Source organism: Dicentrarchus labrax, unplaced genomic scaffold (assembly GCF_905237075.1).
Source record: "Dicentrarchus labrax unplaced genomic scaffold, dlabrax2021, whole genome shotgun sequence".
NCBI classification, from domain to species: Eukaryota; Metazoa; Chordata; class Actinopteri; family Moronidae; genus Dicentrarchus; species Dicentrarchus labrax.
The window spans coordinates 13,226,701-13,247,969 of record NW_026136713.1 but is presented as its reverse complement, the minus strand read 5'-3'; the positions used below and the strand labels follow the sequence as shown (position 1 = coordinate 13,247,969).

General features: G+C 41.0%; 1 protein-coding gene across 1 annotated transcript; it reads right to left on the bottom strand.

The window, feature by feature from the left end:
• Window positions 1-19,766: 19,766 nt before the first annotated feature.
• On the bottom strand, window positions 19,767-21,067 carry LOC127374852 (uncharacterized). Its single transcript, XM_051420495.1, has one exon. The coding sequence runs from the start codon at window positions 20,829-20,831 to the stop codon at window positions 20,283-20,285; it is 549 nt and encodes a 182-aa protein (XP_051276455.1). The 5' UTR covers window positions 20,832-21,067; the 3' UTR covers window positions 19,767-20,282.
• Between the last annotated feature and the right edge of the window lie 202 nt (window positions 21,068-21,269).

Genomic DNA, 21,269 nt, shown 5'->3' with positions numbered 1-21,269 from the left:
AAAATGTGACCAAACCTACAGAAGCAAGCTATCATTCCCATTTAAATTACCCTGTGTTCTTTGATGAGGAAGTGTATTGACGATCTCGCTTCAGTGAGAAAGAACCTATCAAGAGGCTTATGGTGTCATGTGGGGAGATGTAGTTCCAGATGACTGTAATTATATGCTCAGTGTTGCTTCTCTTCGATACCAAAATAGATTTATGATTCACCAGCCCACGCAGTGTCCACACATGCACAGACACGCGCACACACTCAATGTGTAGCCACACAAACAAACATGCGCACACCTCCCTAGTAATCAACTCTGATGGAACACAATTAATATCCAATTTCACCAGCTTTTGTTTTCAGCTGTGGATTTAAAAAGAAATGAGGAGCTCCCGGGGGAATTGACTCATGAAAACCAATATTTAGTGTGGTGACATTGTCTGCTTGAGGTCAGGGATAAAGGACTGAAGAGCTCAGGAAACAACACTGATGGATGCAGGGTAAACCATAGAGTATAACAAAAGCAAGCAGAAAATACCCTCGATGGTATTTATTAGGATGTGAGAGGTCTTTAGTATGCCGGAGGCCTCAGGTGTTGGGAGACACACAAGATTCCAATCTTAAGCTTCCCGTCTGGCTCTGGATGACACACCAATGGATAGCCAGCCGATTCATTCCCCCTGCTAGTCTTCAATCAATAGCGGAACCAGCAGGGGAGGGAGAGGTATCTTGGCTTCTCTCCGTTTCCCCTTTAAATCAGACTTACTATGCAGGGAAGGAAGACAACCCCTTCATCCTTTATCATGCTGGAAAGACAAGCCCACGGAATGCCTCAAGGCAAACTGTGTGCTCGGCACTCTCCTGCATGGCTGCCTCAGCGATAAACTGTGTCTTTGTAGCCTGCGGTGGAGTTGTGTGTCAGTATATTTGGCCACTGTGGTTAGACATTCAGATAGACTAGTCTGAGGGTGAAGGACGACAAGATAGGAGTAGTCTAAAAGACAGTTACGGCTGTTGTAATGTTCCTGTTAAACTGGGAAGGTTTGACCTCGAGGGTGCTCGAGTTTTTGAGGTGTAACTCCATCTTTTCCTTTTCGTGCTTCCTGAAGAATCGGTATCAAAGAAATCTCTACTAGCCTACTCATTCCTTTTTAGCCGTACTAGCAGCGTGGCAAATGCGATTTTTTATCTGGTCTGTTATTCCACCACTTTATATTTCAGTAAGATAGAAATATCTCAACAGCTATTGGACATACTGCCATGCAATTTAATTACAGGGCTTCACAGTCCCTACAGGATGAATTATATTGTTTAGTGATCTCCTGACTTTTCCTCTTACATTTCTGGTTTTGAATGAAATTTATGTGAATATATATTTATAAATAAATTGTTATGACATTTTGGGTAAACATTTATGTAGTCATTTTGTGATCCTCTGACCTTTCATATCATCGTCAGGTCAAAATTCGAATTTATTTATAGTACTTGCAAAAACTAATTCACATCCCATCAGCCTCAGTTGTACTCTGTGTTTAGTTTAATACAATGGTGAACATGATAAACATTATACCTGCTTGACATCAGAATGTTTGCATTGTCTCTGTGAGCCTGTTAGCATGCTGAAGTTAGCATTTAGCTCAAAGCAGTGTGCTTAAAGGACCTGTGTGTGGCCTTTAGTGGCATCTAGCGGTGTAGTTGCAGATTGCGATCCCCTTGCCTCACCATCCCCTTCCAACTGTGTAGGATAAACTATGATTTCTGTGAGACTTTTGAAAGGCTTTATCTACATCGATCTTTGTCACCGTGTTGGCCTACTATAGAAACATGGTGGTTCAACATGGCGGCCTCTGCAGAAGAGGACCCGCTCCCTCTGTAGATAAGTAAGGTGACCAAATCACAACGATTATCATTTTCAGGTCATTATACACTAATGAAAACAGACCTATGAATATTATATTCCATTTATGTCAGCAGTTCCTCCTAAATGTTTCACACTGGACCTTTAAATACAACCTCAGAGCATGGCTGCAGACTGCTATCATTGTCGAAACATATCCTGTATGATCATGTGTGTATGCAGGCCTTTTAATCATGAATATTCTAAAGCAAAGGCCTAATGTTGCATAATAATTTAACAGGAGTGTTGCAACACAAACTTTTACTCTTTGTAGCTTGCAGGCATTGCATTATGGGTGGTATTTTTTGGTGTTTCACCATTCAGTACCCCAAAGGGAAATATTATTGGCAACGCATAAATAGTTTGCTACAGAAAAAAAAGCATAGATATTCCATTCGACCATCCATTCAACAAATCTAACTTAGAAGGCTGTTTAGTTTTAAAGCTAAGCCTTTAACTTTCCTTCAAATTATCTGTCTGCCCTAACAGCCACTTTTTACTTTATCGTCTTCCTCCTTCCTCTCCCTTTTGCCAGAGAGATGGATGGCCACAGATCAGGATGGAGGCGGCTGCCTCGGACAGACTGATAGGGAGCGTGAGTGAGCCATCACTCTTGTAATGAGGTATTGGGACAGAAACTAGGGTGAGTGGGTAGTTAGGAGGAGGGATCAGCCCACCAGAGGTCAGCCTGGAGGTCAGTACAGAGAGGTGTGACGGGACAAGGAAGCGCATAAACACTGTGGTATTAGTAGGAGACAGAAATAGATGCTACAGGGGGCTTGGTAACAGATCGAGGTCAGGTTATGTGAGTGTGTATTTGTGTGTGTTTAACACAAGGGGCGGGGGGCAACAGTTGAGGCAGAGACCCCTCCCAGGCGAGCAGTTAAGGGCGAAAGCGGTTGGTGTTATTGTGTGGATATGTCAGAGTCTTCAGGACCTGCTGCGAGGGGAAGGGTAATGAGAGCAGCTCCAGTGTGGAGATGTTTGTTTTGGGGGCACCAGGAAGTATCTAATTAATGCTATTCCAGAGGCCCTGGTGAGGCCTGACCTTCTGTTCAAAGCCCAGAGCTGCCTTCACCGCTTCACCCTGCCTGGGCTGCCATCAGTGAGGCTTGAATTATTGATAAGACTGAGAAGAGAAGTAGGAGAAAACTGGAGGGATGGAATTCTCCATTGCATGTTGCAGGAAGTTGAACAATCTATAAAGGGAGATGAGACTAACCCCAAGGGCGGGAGTCTTCAGGGAGAGGAGCATCCTAAATAACAGGCATTCTTGAGAGACCGGGGTTAAAGGTGATGGAGACGAGGATGGAAGTGACTGAGAGCAACAGGAGAATGATGAGTGAAGCCGGAGGATGAAACATACATCCAAGATGGAAGCAGAAGAGACAAAGAGAGAGGAAAAGACAAATTAAAAAGGCAAAATTTGTCCAAACATTTAGGAATGCGCCTGCATGAAATGCAGCATATTAGCAAGCCTCAGCACGATGGAGAGTGGAAGGGGGGACGGTGGAGGGTGTGTTGCGACTCCTAAATCAGGCTGATGCTTTCCCCAAATGCTCTGCTGTTATTTTGCCGCAGCTGGGGCTCGCTCGCAGGAAACAGATGGAGGTAATAAAGCCGGGAGCTGGGTGGACTCTGCGATCCCACTGGGCTGTCTGCAAGCAGGCGCACTCCATCCCAGCCCTGACACACATAAAGCCCGTTGAGGATTGAGTAGGGCACGAATGGCCGGCGGGCAAGGTGACCAGTGGGGCAGGGATTCAATCTGGGGGAAACAGGCAGTGTTTAAGGCTTAAGGTTTAAGAATGATTCACGAGTAGACTCCAGAAGTAATACAAGGCCTGGGTCTTAAATATCAACTGTGAAGTCACAGAGAACAGGGGCTGGAAACGTGGCTCAGAGCAGGTTTCAAGTTGCAAACATATTAATAAATCAATACACAGCACACGACGAATCTTGATATATTAAGGAATAGATCGACATTTTGCAAATTGGACTACACTTGATTTGTTTTCCTAAATGATGGGTTTTTTTGCACTCAGGGGAACATCACTCAAACTGGTGTTGGTTTATTGATTTTAAGAATGGTGTTTATCTGTTTTTGCAAATGAACTCTTCACTTACTGACAAGCTTGTCAACTTCCAAGTAGGTGGACTTTGTTGCTTTTGGAAAGAGCCACACTCGCTGTTTCCCCTTCATTTCTAGTCTTTATGGTAAGCTAAGCTAACTTCATACAGTATTTAAGGCACAAATATATGAGTGGATGAATCATCTCATATAACTCTTGGAAAGTAAGCAAATTTACCTCCCAAAATACCTAAATTAATTAAACCTCAGCCTTAAGCACTATTTTACACATAAAAATTCATCATCTAGGCGCAAGAACTCAGATGCAACAATAATTTGACAGTAATAAACAACACTGTCATTGCCTCAGTTACCTTGAAATCGCACAGATTGCATGAAATCTCTCCAGACTACAAACCTGAACACTTTTGCATAAATCTGAAAGACTAATTAGCCTTTGGTGATTAGTTGCTGCTCTTGCTTTTATTCCCTTCTCTTATAATCCCAACCCACCCCTACACCTACGCTCTTTCTCAGCTAAGTCATTAACGGCAAACCTCCGGTGGGAACTGAAGCTACCTGCGTTGAACAAAAACAAATACTAGCTTGTTTCATGCATCAGCCACCGGAACCCCTGGGACTTGCAAAGTATGAAGTCAGGAGACGGCTGCTCCCACTAATGTATTTTTAATCACTTGTGTACACTTTTTATTCTCCCGTCCAGACAGGAGACAGATGCAGTCAGTCCTCATGTCAACTTCCTATTATCTAACATTATTAAAAAGTATTTTTGGAAATGTTTTAGTCAGGAAATAAGCTGCGCAGACTTTTCTTCTGGCTTTACTATGTTCTATATAAACATTTTATGCAGAAATAGAGAAATAGAGGAAATGTTGCTTGCCAAAGTGCTGTTATATGTTTCTACAGCCGTGGAAAACTGCAAGAAAGAAAAGGGGAAGGAAAGTTGTCAGCTGTTCATCCACATGAACTATCTAAGAAACATTAACTTGGCACGAAGGGAGAAACTCTGCCACCTAAATAAGACCAGGAGCAATCAGATCCCATTAGTATTACATGCCACGAAGTCCCTGTACACACACACACACACACACAAACACACAAAATCACAATGCTGCTGTCTTTCTGTTAATTCAATAAACACAGCACTTGTGTTTATAGAAGAATTTACTCCATCCAAAGCAATTATTTTCTATCTCAGGCAACCTCTGGTCTTATTTTGTTTGGAGAGGCAAAGGCAATTTCAGTATATATTCACATCCTTGAATATGTAAACACTCACAAACACGAGGCTCTGACATCCTGTTTTCGACTCACCTTCTCTCTCCCTGTGGGGCTTACAAGCACTAATGTTCTCTGATGTCTGATTCAAGGTTCAACCTGCAGCTCTTAGTAAAAGAAAGAAAGAGACAGAGAGCTGAGGTGCGTAGCAAAGAGGCACATAAAGGAAAAAATGTGACGACAGAGATAACAAAGATGTCGGAGCGGGTTTGAGATTCTGCAGAAGCAGCAGCAGCCAGCGAGCCAGATGTGACAGCTTGTATTTTGTCTTCCCTGACAGAGTGAGAGTGATGGCTGCTTTGATCCAGCACAGGATCTGACATATTCTCAGTTCCTATCAGAGCACTCAACACATCCCCACTGGCATGCAAAAAAGCCCCCAAACACGCTAGTGTTCGTAAGCAAAGATAGAACTGCAGAGTGCTTGATACAAAAGTACCACAAAGCCACCTGTCATGGGCTGGATGTGATGTGATGTGATTACAAATTGTTCCATTAACTCTAATCTTCTCTGGGGTAGGCAGCAAGAATTCTCAACTTGAGGCAAAGATGCACATGAAAAAATAGTTTCGGTCCATCTGTATGGGAAATTTATTGCAGTGTATTCACATCGCACAATGTTTTGCAAACACCCCACCTGCAGCAAAGTAAATGTTATCATTGCACCAAATGGGCTGGCATGCATGTTCGTATGGAGAAGCGCTCCCAAGCGGAAATCCACAGTTAAACAGTGAAAAGGCCCACTGAGTCTCTGTAAACAGTGGATAGGTGCTTCAGCCTCCGGTTAGATTTGGGAGCTGCTTTCACCTTCTGTTTGTCTCCTGGTTGACAGGCAGTATAAACCCTTCCAGCCTGTAAGTAAAACAAAAATTAGTCCACTTTTTGCAGCGAGGTCTGCCTGCAGAGCAACACTGTGACTTCATGACAGACTCTCTAATCCTCAATCTATGATATGGATTTAAGAAGGGTTGAACAAGGGCTCTGAGGGATTTACCCTCTGACATCCTACTGTGTATCCCCATAAAATAATATGTATGTCTATAAATATGTTAGTATTCTTGTCAGTGGCCTCAGTATTTACATAAATTTTACTTCTACTTATACCACCACATTTAAAGGGGAAATGTTTTTACATGTTTTACTACGTTACATTTACTTATACAGCTATAATTACTAAGTTACTCAGAAGACTGATGTGTTGCCTTTATGTTTTATCCGATTTTAGCATTATTAGTGGTGTGGCTCTAGGGATGGATGACAATGGATGGTCCACCACTGTCCTCCAAACTGAAATATCTCAACAACTATTACATGGATTGCCATTCATTTTGGTTCACACAATCATCTCCAGACGATAAAACCCATAGATTTTTGTGATCCCCTGACATTTCTCTTGTAGCGGCACCATAAGGTTTATGTTTATGATTTTGAGTGCAATGTCTCCACCGCTTTTGAGCTGATTGCCATGAAAATTGGTGCATATATCCATGGTGCCAAGAGGGTGAGTCCTAATGACTTTGGTGATGCTCTGACTTTTCAACTAGCGCCATCATCAGGTTTATAAAATGTAAAAATGTATTTTGTTCATTACTTTTGTTCATCACCAAATACTTACAAAACAAATTACATTTCTATCAGCCTCAAGTTTACTAAGTTCTATTTAGCAAATGTTAGCATGCTTAGACACTAAACCTACATTGTGATATTGCTATTTTCCTTTAGTGTAAGATCTGAAAACTTCTTCTATGTTCTTCTGTCATTAAATCTGTGGGTTGATGTTTCTGCACCATTAATCTGATTAATCTGATCTTTTTTTTTTAATGCTCCTATACTAAAAGTACATTCTGCTCATGTAGATGCACTTAATCATAACGACATCATTTTCATTTTAACAGCAGCTGAGAGACTCGTTTTATGTCTAAACAAAAGAGTTAAAGGTGTTTTGACGCTAAGAGTCCCTTGGTTATAACGAACCAGCTCTTCTATTTATTTCTCTGTGTCTAGGACTGTGTTACTGAGACATGAGACATACAACCTGTGGGCATCTTAAGTGCCTCTTATCAGCAGCATTTGCCTCATAGAGAACCAAATTGGGCTGCTGATGCACGCACAGCTGATCCCTCACCCTTGGGGCTTGAACCAAAGAAAATGCTGCAATTGTGAGCCATGGATTTAGTCTGGGTAGTGTTTATCCACCAATCTGTTTGGATTACCGAATAGCACAGAGGATATTGTTCAGATATGGTCCCCTGTCGTGTAGAACAGTGCTCAAAATAAGATGTCTGTCCGTATGCTCAGCCCATGGAGGACATGAATACAGATGTAATCCACCCACATCATGGAGTCATCGCTGTCTAGGGGCAAACAAGTTATCAAGAAAATGTGTTGAAGTCATCTAACTCAGATTTTACTAAGAAATTATTTTTAAAAAAAACCCCTGCCTTTTTAGATTAGAGAAACATTTTATAATTCTAGCCACATGGTGTCTTGGAACTTAGTGGAAGCAGTTGCTTATTATTATAATCACAGTGAAGCCCAGAGTGATTAAAAAAATGACAATTGTTTCTCTAATGTAACAATTTTACACAGTTTGGCAGTTTTCAAAATTTTGATTAAGAGCAGATATTACCAATTGTTTCAGTAGCCCAGAGTTTTGCAGCCATCGTAGTTTCTACTACACACTTCACAGCCCGTTCTCATTCCCAGGTTGTCAGATGCAGACGCAAGTGGTGTTCATTTAGTCACAATCTGCAACTTCACCGCTAAGTGCCACTAAATCCTACACACTGGTCCTTTAACTGATAAAAGTGACTGCAATGATATGATATATTTATCTAAAATAGTAATTTTATTTCTCTTGCTGCATTCTTAGGGAAATATTTATAGAAGAAGCTGCACTATGTGTACTGTAATGTACTGCTTTACATTATAAATACATAGTATATATTGTAGTACTTAGTGTCAGATGTAAGACAGCATCTGACATTTAATGACTGGGTTTTTTCCACAGATTATAGCTGTTAGAGCTCTAACTACAGGGTCTTCCTCAGTTTTACTTTCCTTTTTTTTCTTTTTCCAGATTTATCTAAGATAAAGTTTTCAGTAAAGCAATGGTGACTTTCCACTGTTCTAAAACAGGAATTGAGGCATTCACAAGCTTTCTTTCTCACACCAGCAAATCCACAGACCCACAAACAAAAGCTGCCAAAAGTAGTAAAGCATCTTGGTGAAGCAGCAAAACTGCTTTACAGTCCACATGTACAGGTATATTTCAAGAACATAATGCAATATATCATTCTAATCTGAATAAATAATTGATTTTGTTTGTTTCAACTTTACAGTGGTTCATGAACTATTCAGTTCAGATAATGTTATGACACCAGAAAAGGAAGTGTCTTGTTCCCACCCATCTGCCCTGTTCCCACAGGAGGAAAGCTCTCTGCACCCCCCTCGTATTTTCCCCAGAATGTATCCAGCCTGTCAGATCTGGAAGCATACAGATCTTTTCCTGTTTTGACTTTTCCTGTCTCCGCTCTTTCCTGTCGAGCACTGCTCAACTGCAGGGTGTTTGTCTAAAATGTCTGGATGTGAGATGTTAGAGTTTGCGGGAGTTGGCAGGTGTCGTCTGGAGATGGAAACAGGTGGGATTGCTATTGATTTTCTCCATGAGCTGGCGCACGTGCATAAAAGATTTAGGGACAAAGCAAAAAAGGGAGAATGGCCAGATGTGTTCATTGCAGCTCATTGGAGCAGAAGCTCTTGTACTGGAGTTAATCAGTTTCTCTGAGGCTGTTCCTCTAACCTCCAAACTTGTCTAACTACGTAGAGGCCTTCTTTCATTCCCTCATCTCATGAAGATTTTTCTCTTCTTGAATTTCAAATAAGGTTTTCTCAAATAGTTTTTCCTGTCTTTTTGAGCCCTTTATGAATCTAGTGTAATTTATGTGACATTTTTCTTTAGTTAGTTATCAAACTCTCTAGGATTCTAAATTTGATTCTTGGAAACTTGGACAGCTGCTTCACCAAGATGCTTTACTACTGTTGGCAGCTTTTGTTTGTGGGTCTGTGGATTTGCTGGTGTGAGAAAGAAAGCTTGTGAATGCCTCAATTCTTGCTGCTAATTTATTAATTCCTGGCTAAAATCCTCTTGATGAAATGTTTCCATTTAATAGACTGAGGATCAAAGTCTTTTAGCAACCTCTTCAGGAGACAGAGAGCTAGTTAGCAGCCATCATAGTAGCAACAGCAGCGTGAAGGCGTGTGTGTACAGTTTGTGTGAATTGATTCTGCATTGCTGGCAGTGCAGTGTGCTTCTCTGATGAATCACTGTAATTTGCACATCCTGCAGTGGAGGCGATGCCACAGACTATTAAAGACAGCAGCCCTGCATTGATTACCATAGCAGGTAATTGCTTGGTGAAGATAAAATCAGTGCTAATCCTGGGGTGTTGTCAGGTTTTGAAACAAGAAAAACTTTTGATCTTCCCAGCGGGTATGTAAAAGCCTGGCCATGCCAAAGGAGATAAGCTGAAGTGGACCAAATCAATTCCTGTAGTGGGTTAATTGCTTTTCTGTGCATGTCTAGCACATTTTAAGAGTGAGAGAGGATTGTTTTTATATTGATTCACTGCACAGGGAAGATTTTAATTTGCCCAAACCTCTCTGGCAGTGCCGACAGTATGAGGTTAGGAAATCCAATTATCTGGGCTGGTCCCAAAACTAAACTAAAACCGCAGGAGAACCATGATATTGAAATGACTGACATGATTCAATGGGCCTTTTGAAAATTTGAATGACGCGAGATAAGGATCAATAGATCAAGGTCGCATTCACTGAGATAATAAGCAGGTTCGGGGAGGCTTGTATGCTTTGTCCTCTGTAAAAGACTTGGGAAATATGTTGTGTGAAAAGCCTGAGACATGCTGAGACTCACTGCACAGACACTGAGACATTCAGTGTTGCAGCAGCGTTGCATGTACCAAACCAGAATCTAATTTGAAGCATTTTATTTTAGTTTATAGTGTGTTGACACTGGAAGGACATTTTGGAAGATGTTAAAAAATGCTCTGTTTTTGAGTCTAGTGTTGACAGATACTATTTCCTACGAAGCAATGTAAAATAGATACCGTAAACAGGAGCTGCTCAGATCCAGCGAAAGTGAAATCAATTTGGACATTGGTGTGATGCCTCAGGCAACAGCTCAATATCTTGCCTCAGATGCATCTACAAGAAATACTGGATGGGCAGATGTGAAGTATTTTATCCAGCAATAGCTCAAAAAGCAAACAAACAAACATAACTATATACAACCTCTCTTCTTGGTTTCTTTTTAAAGTAAGTACTTTCTAAAATAAATAAAACTCTCTATGTTTTATATAATATATATAATATTTAGCTCTCTGCTAATTTGTTTCAAATGTGCTTACCTCTGCCTTCTCTGAATTGTTGTGGATTCTTTTACCTCTGAGTTTCTTTTGAGAACTGTGCCTACACCTGGCAGCTTTATTATTTGTACTCAGGTTGTCTGCGTTGCAGTTTGTGGTTATGTGATTACACTCAACTTTATTTGTGAGTTCGATCCGAGTACAATTCTGAAACTGAAATAACTGAGTTCCTAAGATTGAATTTTGGAACAAGGACCCTCACCAAGCCAAGGCCACAACAATAGGTATTAATGTAGGACCCTCCTCAGTTGATATTGTGGTGTAAATTCACCAACACATTTGGAATTAAATAAAAAAAACAAAAAGAAAAAAATGAAACACTATGAACCTTGTGTTTTTTGGGCAGTTGCCTACTTTGCAGAGATGTGCACAAAAGATGCTTGAAACCAAGATTTAGTCTCTACAATATCAGGTAGTTTGTTGGGTTTCTGGTACCAACTCTCCAATGTTGGTTGTTCTTGAGTTCATTAAACTCAGGATTTGTGTGTGCTTTAATGTGGGCTAAAACAACTAAGAAGCTAAATCTCAAATACATTCCCATTTAGAGGTTTACAACAATACAAAAGCTCTAAATGCAGTTCTAAGAATATGTGGGGGGTAACGGGCAGGAATTAGCATTTCGCTCTTTCAGCCATCCATTAATCCATTAATTCTGCCTTCCATTAATTGGTTGCATTGAGCTACAGAGTTTCAGTGTGACAGACTGATTAAATCTCAATAACTCTAAAATGTCCTGTTGGTGGTGTTTTTTAATTGAATTATGTCTGTACATTGTAATCGCCGCAGCTGCGAGGGAGAGCGCTGTCTCTGCTCACCTTGATGTGTTGGAGACAGAGACACAGCCACAGGCCTTAATAGAGACTTCACAAAACTCTGGGAGAGGAATACAGCAGTGTGATGATCACTTCAAAGTTGTCAGGAGGCCTATACATAATGGATGACACAAGAGCAGTCCGCTCTGAAGTGCATTGTTCATCTCTCCCAATTAATTTAGAGGTAATAATTCCTTAGGCACCTTAATACGACGTGAGGCCACCATAGAGAAGCTGCTGCTACTGCTGGAATTAGAAAAGACATCCGTAAGCATAACTGTGATTACATGCCAGTCACTCTGGCTAGCTCTGCAACACTGTCAATCCTTTTTTACTACACTGTAACCATGCATTGCATTATTACCTTACATTTATTTAGGTAATGCTTTTATCCAAAGCAACTTACAGTGAGTGCATGCATCCATGTGGAAACAACTTAATCAAATATGCCGATACTTCAAGTGCTACATTTAGAAACCATAAGAAATAGAGGTTAACTCAAAGAGACAGATCAAAACCAAAGCGGCAGAGATCAAGATGTCGTGACATTTGGTCCCTTTGGATCAAGCTCCGTAAACACAAGATCCTGCTTTTTCCAGAATGCAACTAAATGGCATTTTTCATTAATCCCTCCCTGCCTGGATAATGACTACACCTTTATATTCACATATACAACTGTTTTCTCGGGCCCCTCCTTGTGACCATTAAACTAAACTTCATGAGTAAAATTGGTAGTTTGTCCATTTGAAGCAGCATTAGCTAACTTTTTGGCTACTTGGTTGCAGCAGAAACAAGCTGGAGACCATTTGAAGTAATAATGGTGAACGTAGCAAACAGACTCAGAGCAATGTCAGCATTCATTTGTAGCCGTGTTTTGGGCCACCTCCCTCTTCTTGTATCTCTGTTTTTTTGCCCACTATGTTCACCAGATTGTCGCTTGTCTGTCTGCTGTTTGGTGCAAAGCAGGTAACATAATGTCTTGTCTTCTGATGAGAGCAGTGTGAGTGAACAAATAGTAAAGTTGTGGCAGAAAACCAAAACGATGAGCTGAAAAATGCTAAAATGCTCCACAGAGTTTCGTCACTATGAGTGACACAAGTCCCTCCTAAGCCTGTATAAATTTTCAACAAAGCAGTCAGTAAGGTCTATTTTTGTGTTTGTTTTCCATGACACGTTCTGAGGTGTGATTTTGTGGTGTAGTGTATGTGACTGGCAGTTTGCCAGCAGCATCACTAATGCATACGGCCCATTTGGATGCGAAGAGAAAGGAAGCTGAAAATGTTCCTGATTTATTTGGGAGCCGCGGGGGACTCAAGTGGGCTCTATTGTTGCCGCAGTGTGTTTGTTTGTTGGAGGAGTTTTTGTGGCCCCATGAGAGACTCGCAGACAAGACACACAGATACACACACACACACACACACACACACACACACACACACACACACACACACACACACACACACACACACACACACAGGGACTGATGATGATGTACAACCTCGGTGTGTTGAGGAGCTTCCTCAGCACTACATAATGCCAGGAGAGTGAGAGTGACTCAGGCTGACACAGCGGGAGTGTACATGGGGCCGAGGAAACTCAGCTCCCAGTGCACCACAACTCCTCCTATGCCAGAAACAGTGCCGCTTTGCAGCTTTTGGAGCCCAGTTTCCAAAGACTCCCGGGTTCCGTTATTAATGGTAATGTTGTTTAATGTTTTCTTATCTGCTGAGTCCCTGAATGTTGAACATTTGCAATTCTGAGTTTTTATTTGATCTCTTCCTCATTCCCCTGCTAGGCTAATAATCTCTCCATTTTTCCATGCTGTGTTAAACAAGTCAAAAAGCACATTTGGTCCTGCAGACCTTCCTGGAAAAAAAAAATTATTCAATTAATAATAATAACAAAAGAGACTTGCAATTTGGAATCACCATTGAATTGCCTTATCACCTCAGGGTATAGTGGTGGAAAAATGAAACAAATGAGGTGAGGTGATGCCAGCCACAACAGTCCCTGTTGTGCAAGTCAGATAGCTTCAAAGTCTCTGACATCTTGTAATATAGTTTTAATAATGTCAGTGTAGAACACTGGGGATTTTCTTTAGACAATAAGATAACAATAACTACTGCAGCTTTAGGCAATGTTTTCTATCCCTCACTTTTACTGTTGTTTGGCTCTACAATATTTGGGAAGAACTGTCCAAGGCCACATAAAAGATTTATGAATACTGCTTCTGGTTTGACCCAATGTTCACTTTAAAACAATAACAATTGAACAGTAGCGTATTTGCATATTTTAATGTTTAACCCTTATGATCTTGAAACGTTTCATAGCACAGGAATGAGTAGTTAATGAAGAAGGACGGATGAAGGTTCATTGTGAATTCAGCTACAGTACAGGTGACAGCACAGTGTTTGATGACACAGCTGGATCTTATTGGTGAAGATCAGAAGGAAAAACTTCATCTGAAGTCAACTTGATCCCGCACACTTTGGATGAGAATTTAGTTTGCAACAAACTCATTAAAATTTCTTTTTCAAGAGCTTCCTTTTTTCTCAACGTTTTTTTTAAATGTACAATGCAGTCAAGTGAAACCACATAAGGAAAATCTACTCAATTATACATTGTTGTTGATTGTTTGTGCTGTTGTTGAATGACAGATAAGACCGCAGCTAAGGAGGGACTTGTAGGTGAGGTTTAGTGATCTTAAAAATGTCATTAAAGGTGAATTCATGTAAAAGAGGATTAAGGGCTAATTGGTGTTTAAAAGGTCGTTTTCTCTCTGGATGTCAAAAATCTTTTCCCCTGCTAGCAGCCCTGCTCTGTGCTGTAGGTGTTTTAAGCACAATTAACAACTTTAAAGCAGTCAAGCCCACACACAAGTGTCACAAGATCACACCCCCAGACACATAAGTGGGTTAGCAGTCAACATTATGTGTTTTATAACAAAATACACTAAAGATAGAGAATATTGTGTATTTTGTTTTCACAGACACACACTCTACAAACGCCTTTGTCCATCATTACCATCAGCAGAATTCCTGCTGTTTACAACATCAGTGAGGCTCGCTTCTGTCTCCAACCGTCAGATATACTGTATATTTTTAATACTGCTTCACATTCACCTCAAAAAAACATCAAGCACCAGAAGCAAGATGCCTTGCCTCATTTGTGCGTGCACAGTGTAGTGATATCTCTACAGCTCATATTTCTCCCCATGATTCTACTAAATTATCATCCCATAGTTCATAAAACACAGAAAAACAGGACCAGTCAGAGGACAGCACAAACCAGAAGGCTCTGACGCTGTAGATTAAACTCATGTCAAGCTGCATTCTCTGCCCCACTCCTCTCCACATTGACAGCAGATGGCCTGCAGGGTAACATGTCAGCAGGGCACTCATTGCTATGCATAAAAATGTCTGAAAAAGGCAGAGAATGGAACACAGTGCAGTGATTTGCAGCATGAAAAGCATTAATGAGCAACAAAGCATCATGGGATGACTGTCGTGGCTGAATTTGAATCAATTCAAATGATGTGCTGTGAGGGCTAATACGTCTACTACATGGTTATAGCATTATTACAAGTTCTTATAAATACATTACTCTCCTGCAGGAGGCTTAGCCTGTTTGATATTTGTTTCTATATTTGGTACGTTATAATTCCCATCCAAGGAAGAGAGGCTATTCCAATCACGCAGCAGTCCACACAAAACAGCAACAAGGCCATGTGCCTCACATTCTGACAGGCCATGTCAGATTTTCCACCGAGAAAAGTAGCAGGCCAGGCACTTGGCTCACAGGATTGGACTATCATGCCATCTGCCGCTCCATCCCACAGATTCAGTCTTTTATGTGATGCTTGGTAATCAAGTCATCTAATGTTTCCATTTATGCTACAGCTCATTTCCACATGCCTACCATTACACAGCACTACCCATGATGTGGCTGTATATCCTCTTACATACCATTAATCATGTACAGGGGTTGACAAGGATCACAGAGATGGCAAGAAATGAGCATCAAAACCCTCTCCATACACACTTATCACACAGAGGTATATTTATGTAAAGGATTTAAAAGCAGGTAAAGTGACCCTACTGAAATACTGGAAGTGTGTATCTCTCTCTCTCTCTCTGTGTGTGTGTGTGTGTGTGTGTGTGTGTGTGTGTGTTTGGTGGAGGGGCTCCGAAAGCTTTCATTCTGAATCTATGGAAATGCACGATTTTAAATCAGGGAGAGAGGGGGAGAGAGAGAGAGAGAGAGAGAGAGAGAGAGAGAGAGAGAGAGAGAGAGAGAGAGAATGGAATAGGAGTGTGCAGAGAGAAAAGGGTGCAGAATTAGGAGATTAAAGTAGCTACAGGATTAGGCCCCAGGTTTTAATGATGGAAATGGAAAAGCTGTGAACAGAGTCTGACACATTCTTTCTGGCCCTCCTCTCCTCTTCACTGCCTCTTTCCACAGCATGTGTCTCCTGCTGATTGCGTGGACGACCTGCGGGGAGAGCCAGCTCTGCTCTCCATTAAATAGCATGTATTTGTCTAAAGAACATTTATGTGCAAGCACGTGTTTCCTAAAGCAATGCAGCTGCTCTGGTTAACAGATAATATGTGGACTGGTTTAGCATGCGCAAGTTACATTTTAATAGCTTTTGCCAAGGCACTTGCACACACACATTTGGGGCCCACACACACAGAGAGAGACATTTCATGTTTGCATTCAAACACTGTAAATACCAGGATTAAGGCAATAGTTTGGTTACTTACTTGATTTACAGTAATCAGACATCCAGAGTTTACAAAATCAAGTTAATGTCTGGAAAGGGGTAGTTTACTGGGGACATCTCATTAGTGCCACAAATAAGCAAAAAAAAAATAGACAGCCTTTGTTGTTGTTTTTTTTATTTCTAGGAATTTTCAGAACACTTTAACATTATTTATGTCCCTTGCTAGCTGTGAATGGAAAGCTGTTATGCTGTCAGCCCAATAATTTTCCATCCAATCTTAGCCATGCTATTTTGTCTTTTTATTAAAGAAAGGTTATTCATTACTTTTGAGGAGAATAGAATAGAATCAAATCAGACTCTGTTACTGATATGTAAATTGTGTGAATCAGGGTAGTTTTTCTTATTTGGATTTCACCTGAAAACAACAGTTGCGGTTGAGTGCTGCATTATTCGGTCGTAGTAAAATGATTACTGTGCATGTGAACGTACATTTTGATCATTTCAATAATAACAAAGAATAATTGTAACGAAGGAGTTGATTAGGACCACTTACTCTATAATGAGAAAACTGCAGGCTGCTAAATTTTTACACTAGTATGAACCTAAGAGTGTGTTATTAGACAGCTTAACTGCCAGCTCTGCATTCCCATTTCAGGCGTAATAATTAGGCCTCAGTTTTCCCTAAAGCCACATTTCATTAGCACATGCATACTGCTTGCACACAAAGTTTATCTTTAAGCGTGAAACTCTTCCTGACTGCTGAAATACTAAAATATCCCAAGACCCTCACTGCGGCACAGTATTTTACAAAGATCACTTTCAGCTGAGCTTTAATTGTCAGGAGGCCCGACTGTACTGAAGATAACTCATGCCCCGAAGAAATGAGATGCTAATGTATTGCTGGCCATTCGAAATAAATCTGCAAGGTGCTCTTTCATGCAAATGCAAGGCGCCCCGTGTGTCAGCAAAAAGGCAAAAACTGATACATTTGGGGAAATAAGATGGAATACTGTGCCCAGGATGTTTGTGGCAACTTCTCTCTGACATCCCGTTCTTGCTGAAGGCTACTGTGGTCAATATGGCATTACCTGAAAACAAATGAGGGATTGCGCCGTCAGTCCTCCTCTTTTATCACTCTATCGTATTAAGAATACATATCACATTATGTATTTAATCAGCTGCAGTTTTAATGGGTGACATTAAAATTTGGATGCCAAAAATGATTCAGTCTGGGCTTTGGATCCTGCACTTGTCGTCACAAAATCATAGGAGAAGGGCTAATATAGCTGTGCCATCCTCAGTGCCCCGGGTGCCAATCCAGTAAAAACTTTAGGAAGTGACTTTAAAGACAGACCCCATGTTTAGTTCTACCTCTGTCCAGGGATAATCACCACTGCTAAAATTCGTTGGTTTGATCTCTCATGCTTAAATATTCTGTCAAATAATGTTTTTCTATCAGACCTGTTCCCACCAGACTGCTTTACCTCTTCATTTCAAAGGATAAGTATTCCCTTTGTTGAAGGGCTGAGCCTATCAACTTCAGAGATCAAATCCTCATAGTGCATCCATAATAAGTCCAAAGGCCAGCTTCAGAGGGTTATACCGAAAAAAAAACAAAGGGTGAAAGAGAATTGAGAAGTGAACAGATTCCAACGGAGAGGTCCACATGCAAATCAAGGACTTCTGGTTTTGGAAAGGAATGTCTGTTTTGTCTAACAGGACTCCAACACAGCAGACTGTGCAGCTTCTGCCACAGTAAACAGGGATTTTAAATCGGGAAGACTTGTTGTTTCAATCCTCTGCATGCATCCTGACTCAGGCGTGCTCTGATGACACTCCTCCGAGTCTGGGAGCCCGGCCAGCATGCTGTCGCTGTCCAAGCCAATGCTGAAAGATGAGAAATACAAGAAAAGGAGCTGATGAGGCAATACTCTCTAATGAGTTGCAAAGTAAAATCTTTTCTATGGATTTCTCAGCAATCAGTGACCAGTTGGAGACGGCCGGAGTGTTTACGTCAGTGTGAAATGTTTCCGCAAAGACTGACTGGATGATATAAATTGTCGCCGTCGTGTAGCTGGGAGAGGAATTGCCTGCTGTTTAGAGGCTCTTTAGAACCTTAATCTGTTGTTAATCCTCTACTCAGGGCAAGAGGATAGCTCTGTTGCTCCTTAGCAGTTACCAGAATGCCTGATAAAACTATTCCATTTGTCTGATGTTTAATGAGATAAAACGTCCCTCTCAACTGACACTTGAGGATTAATGTCTTAACCTCAAAATTAACCCAGGACAAACGCACAGCTGAATTGCATCAGGCTGAAGGCCTGAGACAATGAGACAACAAAACATCTTTAGGGCTACCGTCAATAAGTCAGCACTCTGCTTATCTATCAGTGTGGTTGAAGATATTTGTTGTTCTCTGGAAACTTCATCTGAAGCCAAAGGTACCCATGAAAGAAATCACAAGAAAACAGATATTTGATGATCTTGATGATGCTGGGGAAATGATCAAAAGGTTTCAAAACCTTAAAACTACTTTGGTATCTTGATTTGTCTTAAAAGTTTGATGTTCAAACTCAAAGAAACGTGTAGACTTACTGGTAAGCCATGAAGAAACTACTGAAAATAGTAACTGAATATACTTTTTAGACGATGGATAAGAAGATTGATAGATAGAGTTAACATGTCTATCCATTTAGAAGAAGTGCTACAGCCAGGATTAAATTAGCTATAAACCTAAAATACTACCAGCACGTGTAAAGCTCACTAATTAACCCAAACATTATCATGTGCGAGAACAGAAACGTTTAAACGATAACTTTTGAGGAAGCTACGTCATAGGTCACTGCATGAGATATAACATGTTACAAGTGAGCTTTAGAGGTGCTGGTAGGAAGATTTTTGAACTTTGGAGAGCATTTTGTTTTCTTTGTTTTCCAGTTTTTACGCAAAGCAAAGCTAACTGCCTCCTTGGTCTAACTCTGTAGGCCTACTTATGCACAGATGTGAGGGCAGTGGTGACCCTCGCATTGATAAGAAACAAGTAAGCGTATTTTCGATGTTGAAATTTAACCCACAAGGTGATTAAATAAATGTAATGTTTCATTTCATTGTAATTTATGCCATATATTCCACATTAAGACCTAGAAACAGGTTCTCACACACACGCACACACACACACACACACACACACACACACACACACACATACATGCACACACATACACACACACCTGGTAAATCATTAGTGAAGCCGGATGAAAATTTTATGCAGAGCAGATAGAGGAACAAATGGCACTGTGCATTGGTTCATGTAGTCATTATTATTCCACATTCTGGCCCTCTGTAATTACCCACTTCGCTTCCCGGTACTCGTTCTGAATGCTTTCCATTGCTAGCTTGAAGATAATGTAATCACAAAACCATCCAAACTGCACAGCTTTTGAATCACAGGCAGAGAGGAGAAGAAAGGCTTTGAAGTTATATGGTTAATATTGATGAGGTGAGATATTTTAGATGATTAGCACCAAGAATTTCACTTATTTCTTTTATTTTGCATCAGCAAGGTCAAATGCCTAAAGTTTTACACTTTTTCCAGTTGCTTGATCAGTGGACACAGTACAGAGAACAGGGCAGCAATCTCTTATTAACAACATTACATATATTATCCTTTGAGTGAGTGAAGAGAAGATAATTCAAAGTAGTTTGTAATGTCTCCATTACAAATGTCTGTGTCTCTTTTTTGGAAAAAGAAGTGTCACTAACAATCACTATAGGGATGTTTTCTTCTATGCTGGGAAAAGACAAACCTCATTGTTGTAATCGTGTATGTGTGATTGCTAGACGAGTTCAGCCTAAATACTACACTTAATCAAACTGTTTAGTTCTGCTGACATGCAAAAGCTACGATGTTAGAGGTTTAAGTAAACTTGTTGACAATCTTCACACAGCTTGAATCAGAGCAACGTGAATGAAACTGCTTACAACACGTTCTTGCCATTTTTATAAAATCCTCAAATTTGTTGACAGTGTTGCCACAGCAAAACACTCTATGCATTGTACTTCTTAAGCAAGTCACTTTGCCAGTGCCTTTTGCGATCTGGAAATTCTCTGGGCAAGCGGATCTTTTTGAAGTCCTCAATGCATTTCTTGAGATCCTCCTCCAGCATCTTCTTTTCCTCCTCCTCTTCATCTACCCCCAGTGGGGGGCCACCATTCTCCTTCACGGTGGGTCGTGGCAGGGTCTTTAGGTTGAGCATGGTTGGACGCTGGGGGCTTTCAGCTGGAGGCGGTGTTGGGGGAAGAGGAGGACTGGAGGTAGAAAAAGGTTTGGCTGGCAGGGGTGGGGGCAGGACTGAAGGGGACAGAGGAGGGAGTTCAAGGCTGTCTGCAGCAGGAGGAGGTGGAGGAGGAAGAGGAGGTGTCAGAGGAGAAGGAGAGTCCAGGGCCAGTGGGTTTCGTATGTCTAGTTGTGTGTTGCTGTTGGTTTCTGGAAGACTTTTGGTTTGGCCAGTGCTGATGAGCTTCTCTGTGGCTGATACAGCATGTGCAGTAGCAGGTTGAGAGGTCAGCACTTCAATCGTTGCCTTGGAAATCATTGATGAACCACCTACAGCAGAGAGAAATAATTACAAATTTAAGTGAGTTAACTTTTAAGCATTACAACATAGTTACACTTATTCAAAGATTTTCTTCATCATTTTGGGAAATGTGCTCTTTCTTCATTCATGGGTAGATCAATACCACTCTCATCTGAACTGTAAATATGAAGCTAGAGCCAACATGCAATTAGCTTAGCATAAAGACTGGAAAGAGGGGGAAACAGCAAGCCTGGGTCTGTCCAAGGCTTAGTATGGAATTATTTTCTCATTCAACAGCCACGTTGCAAATTGCAACTCCCTCGCTTCACCCTCACTTTCCCAGCATGAAGGAGAAATCATGATGACTGCGAAAAATGCAAACAGCCCTATCTAGAGCCAGTGTCGTTTTTATCTTCCTGATTGCGTACAGATTAAGATATAATGTGTTAATGAGTG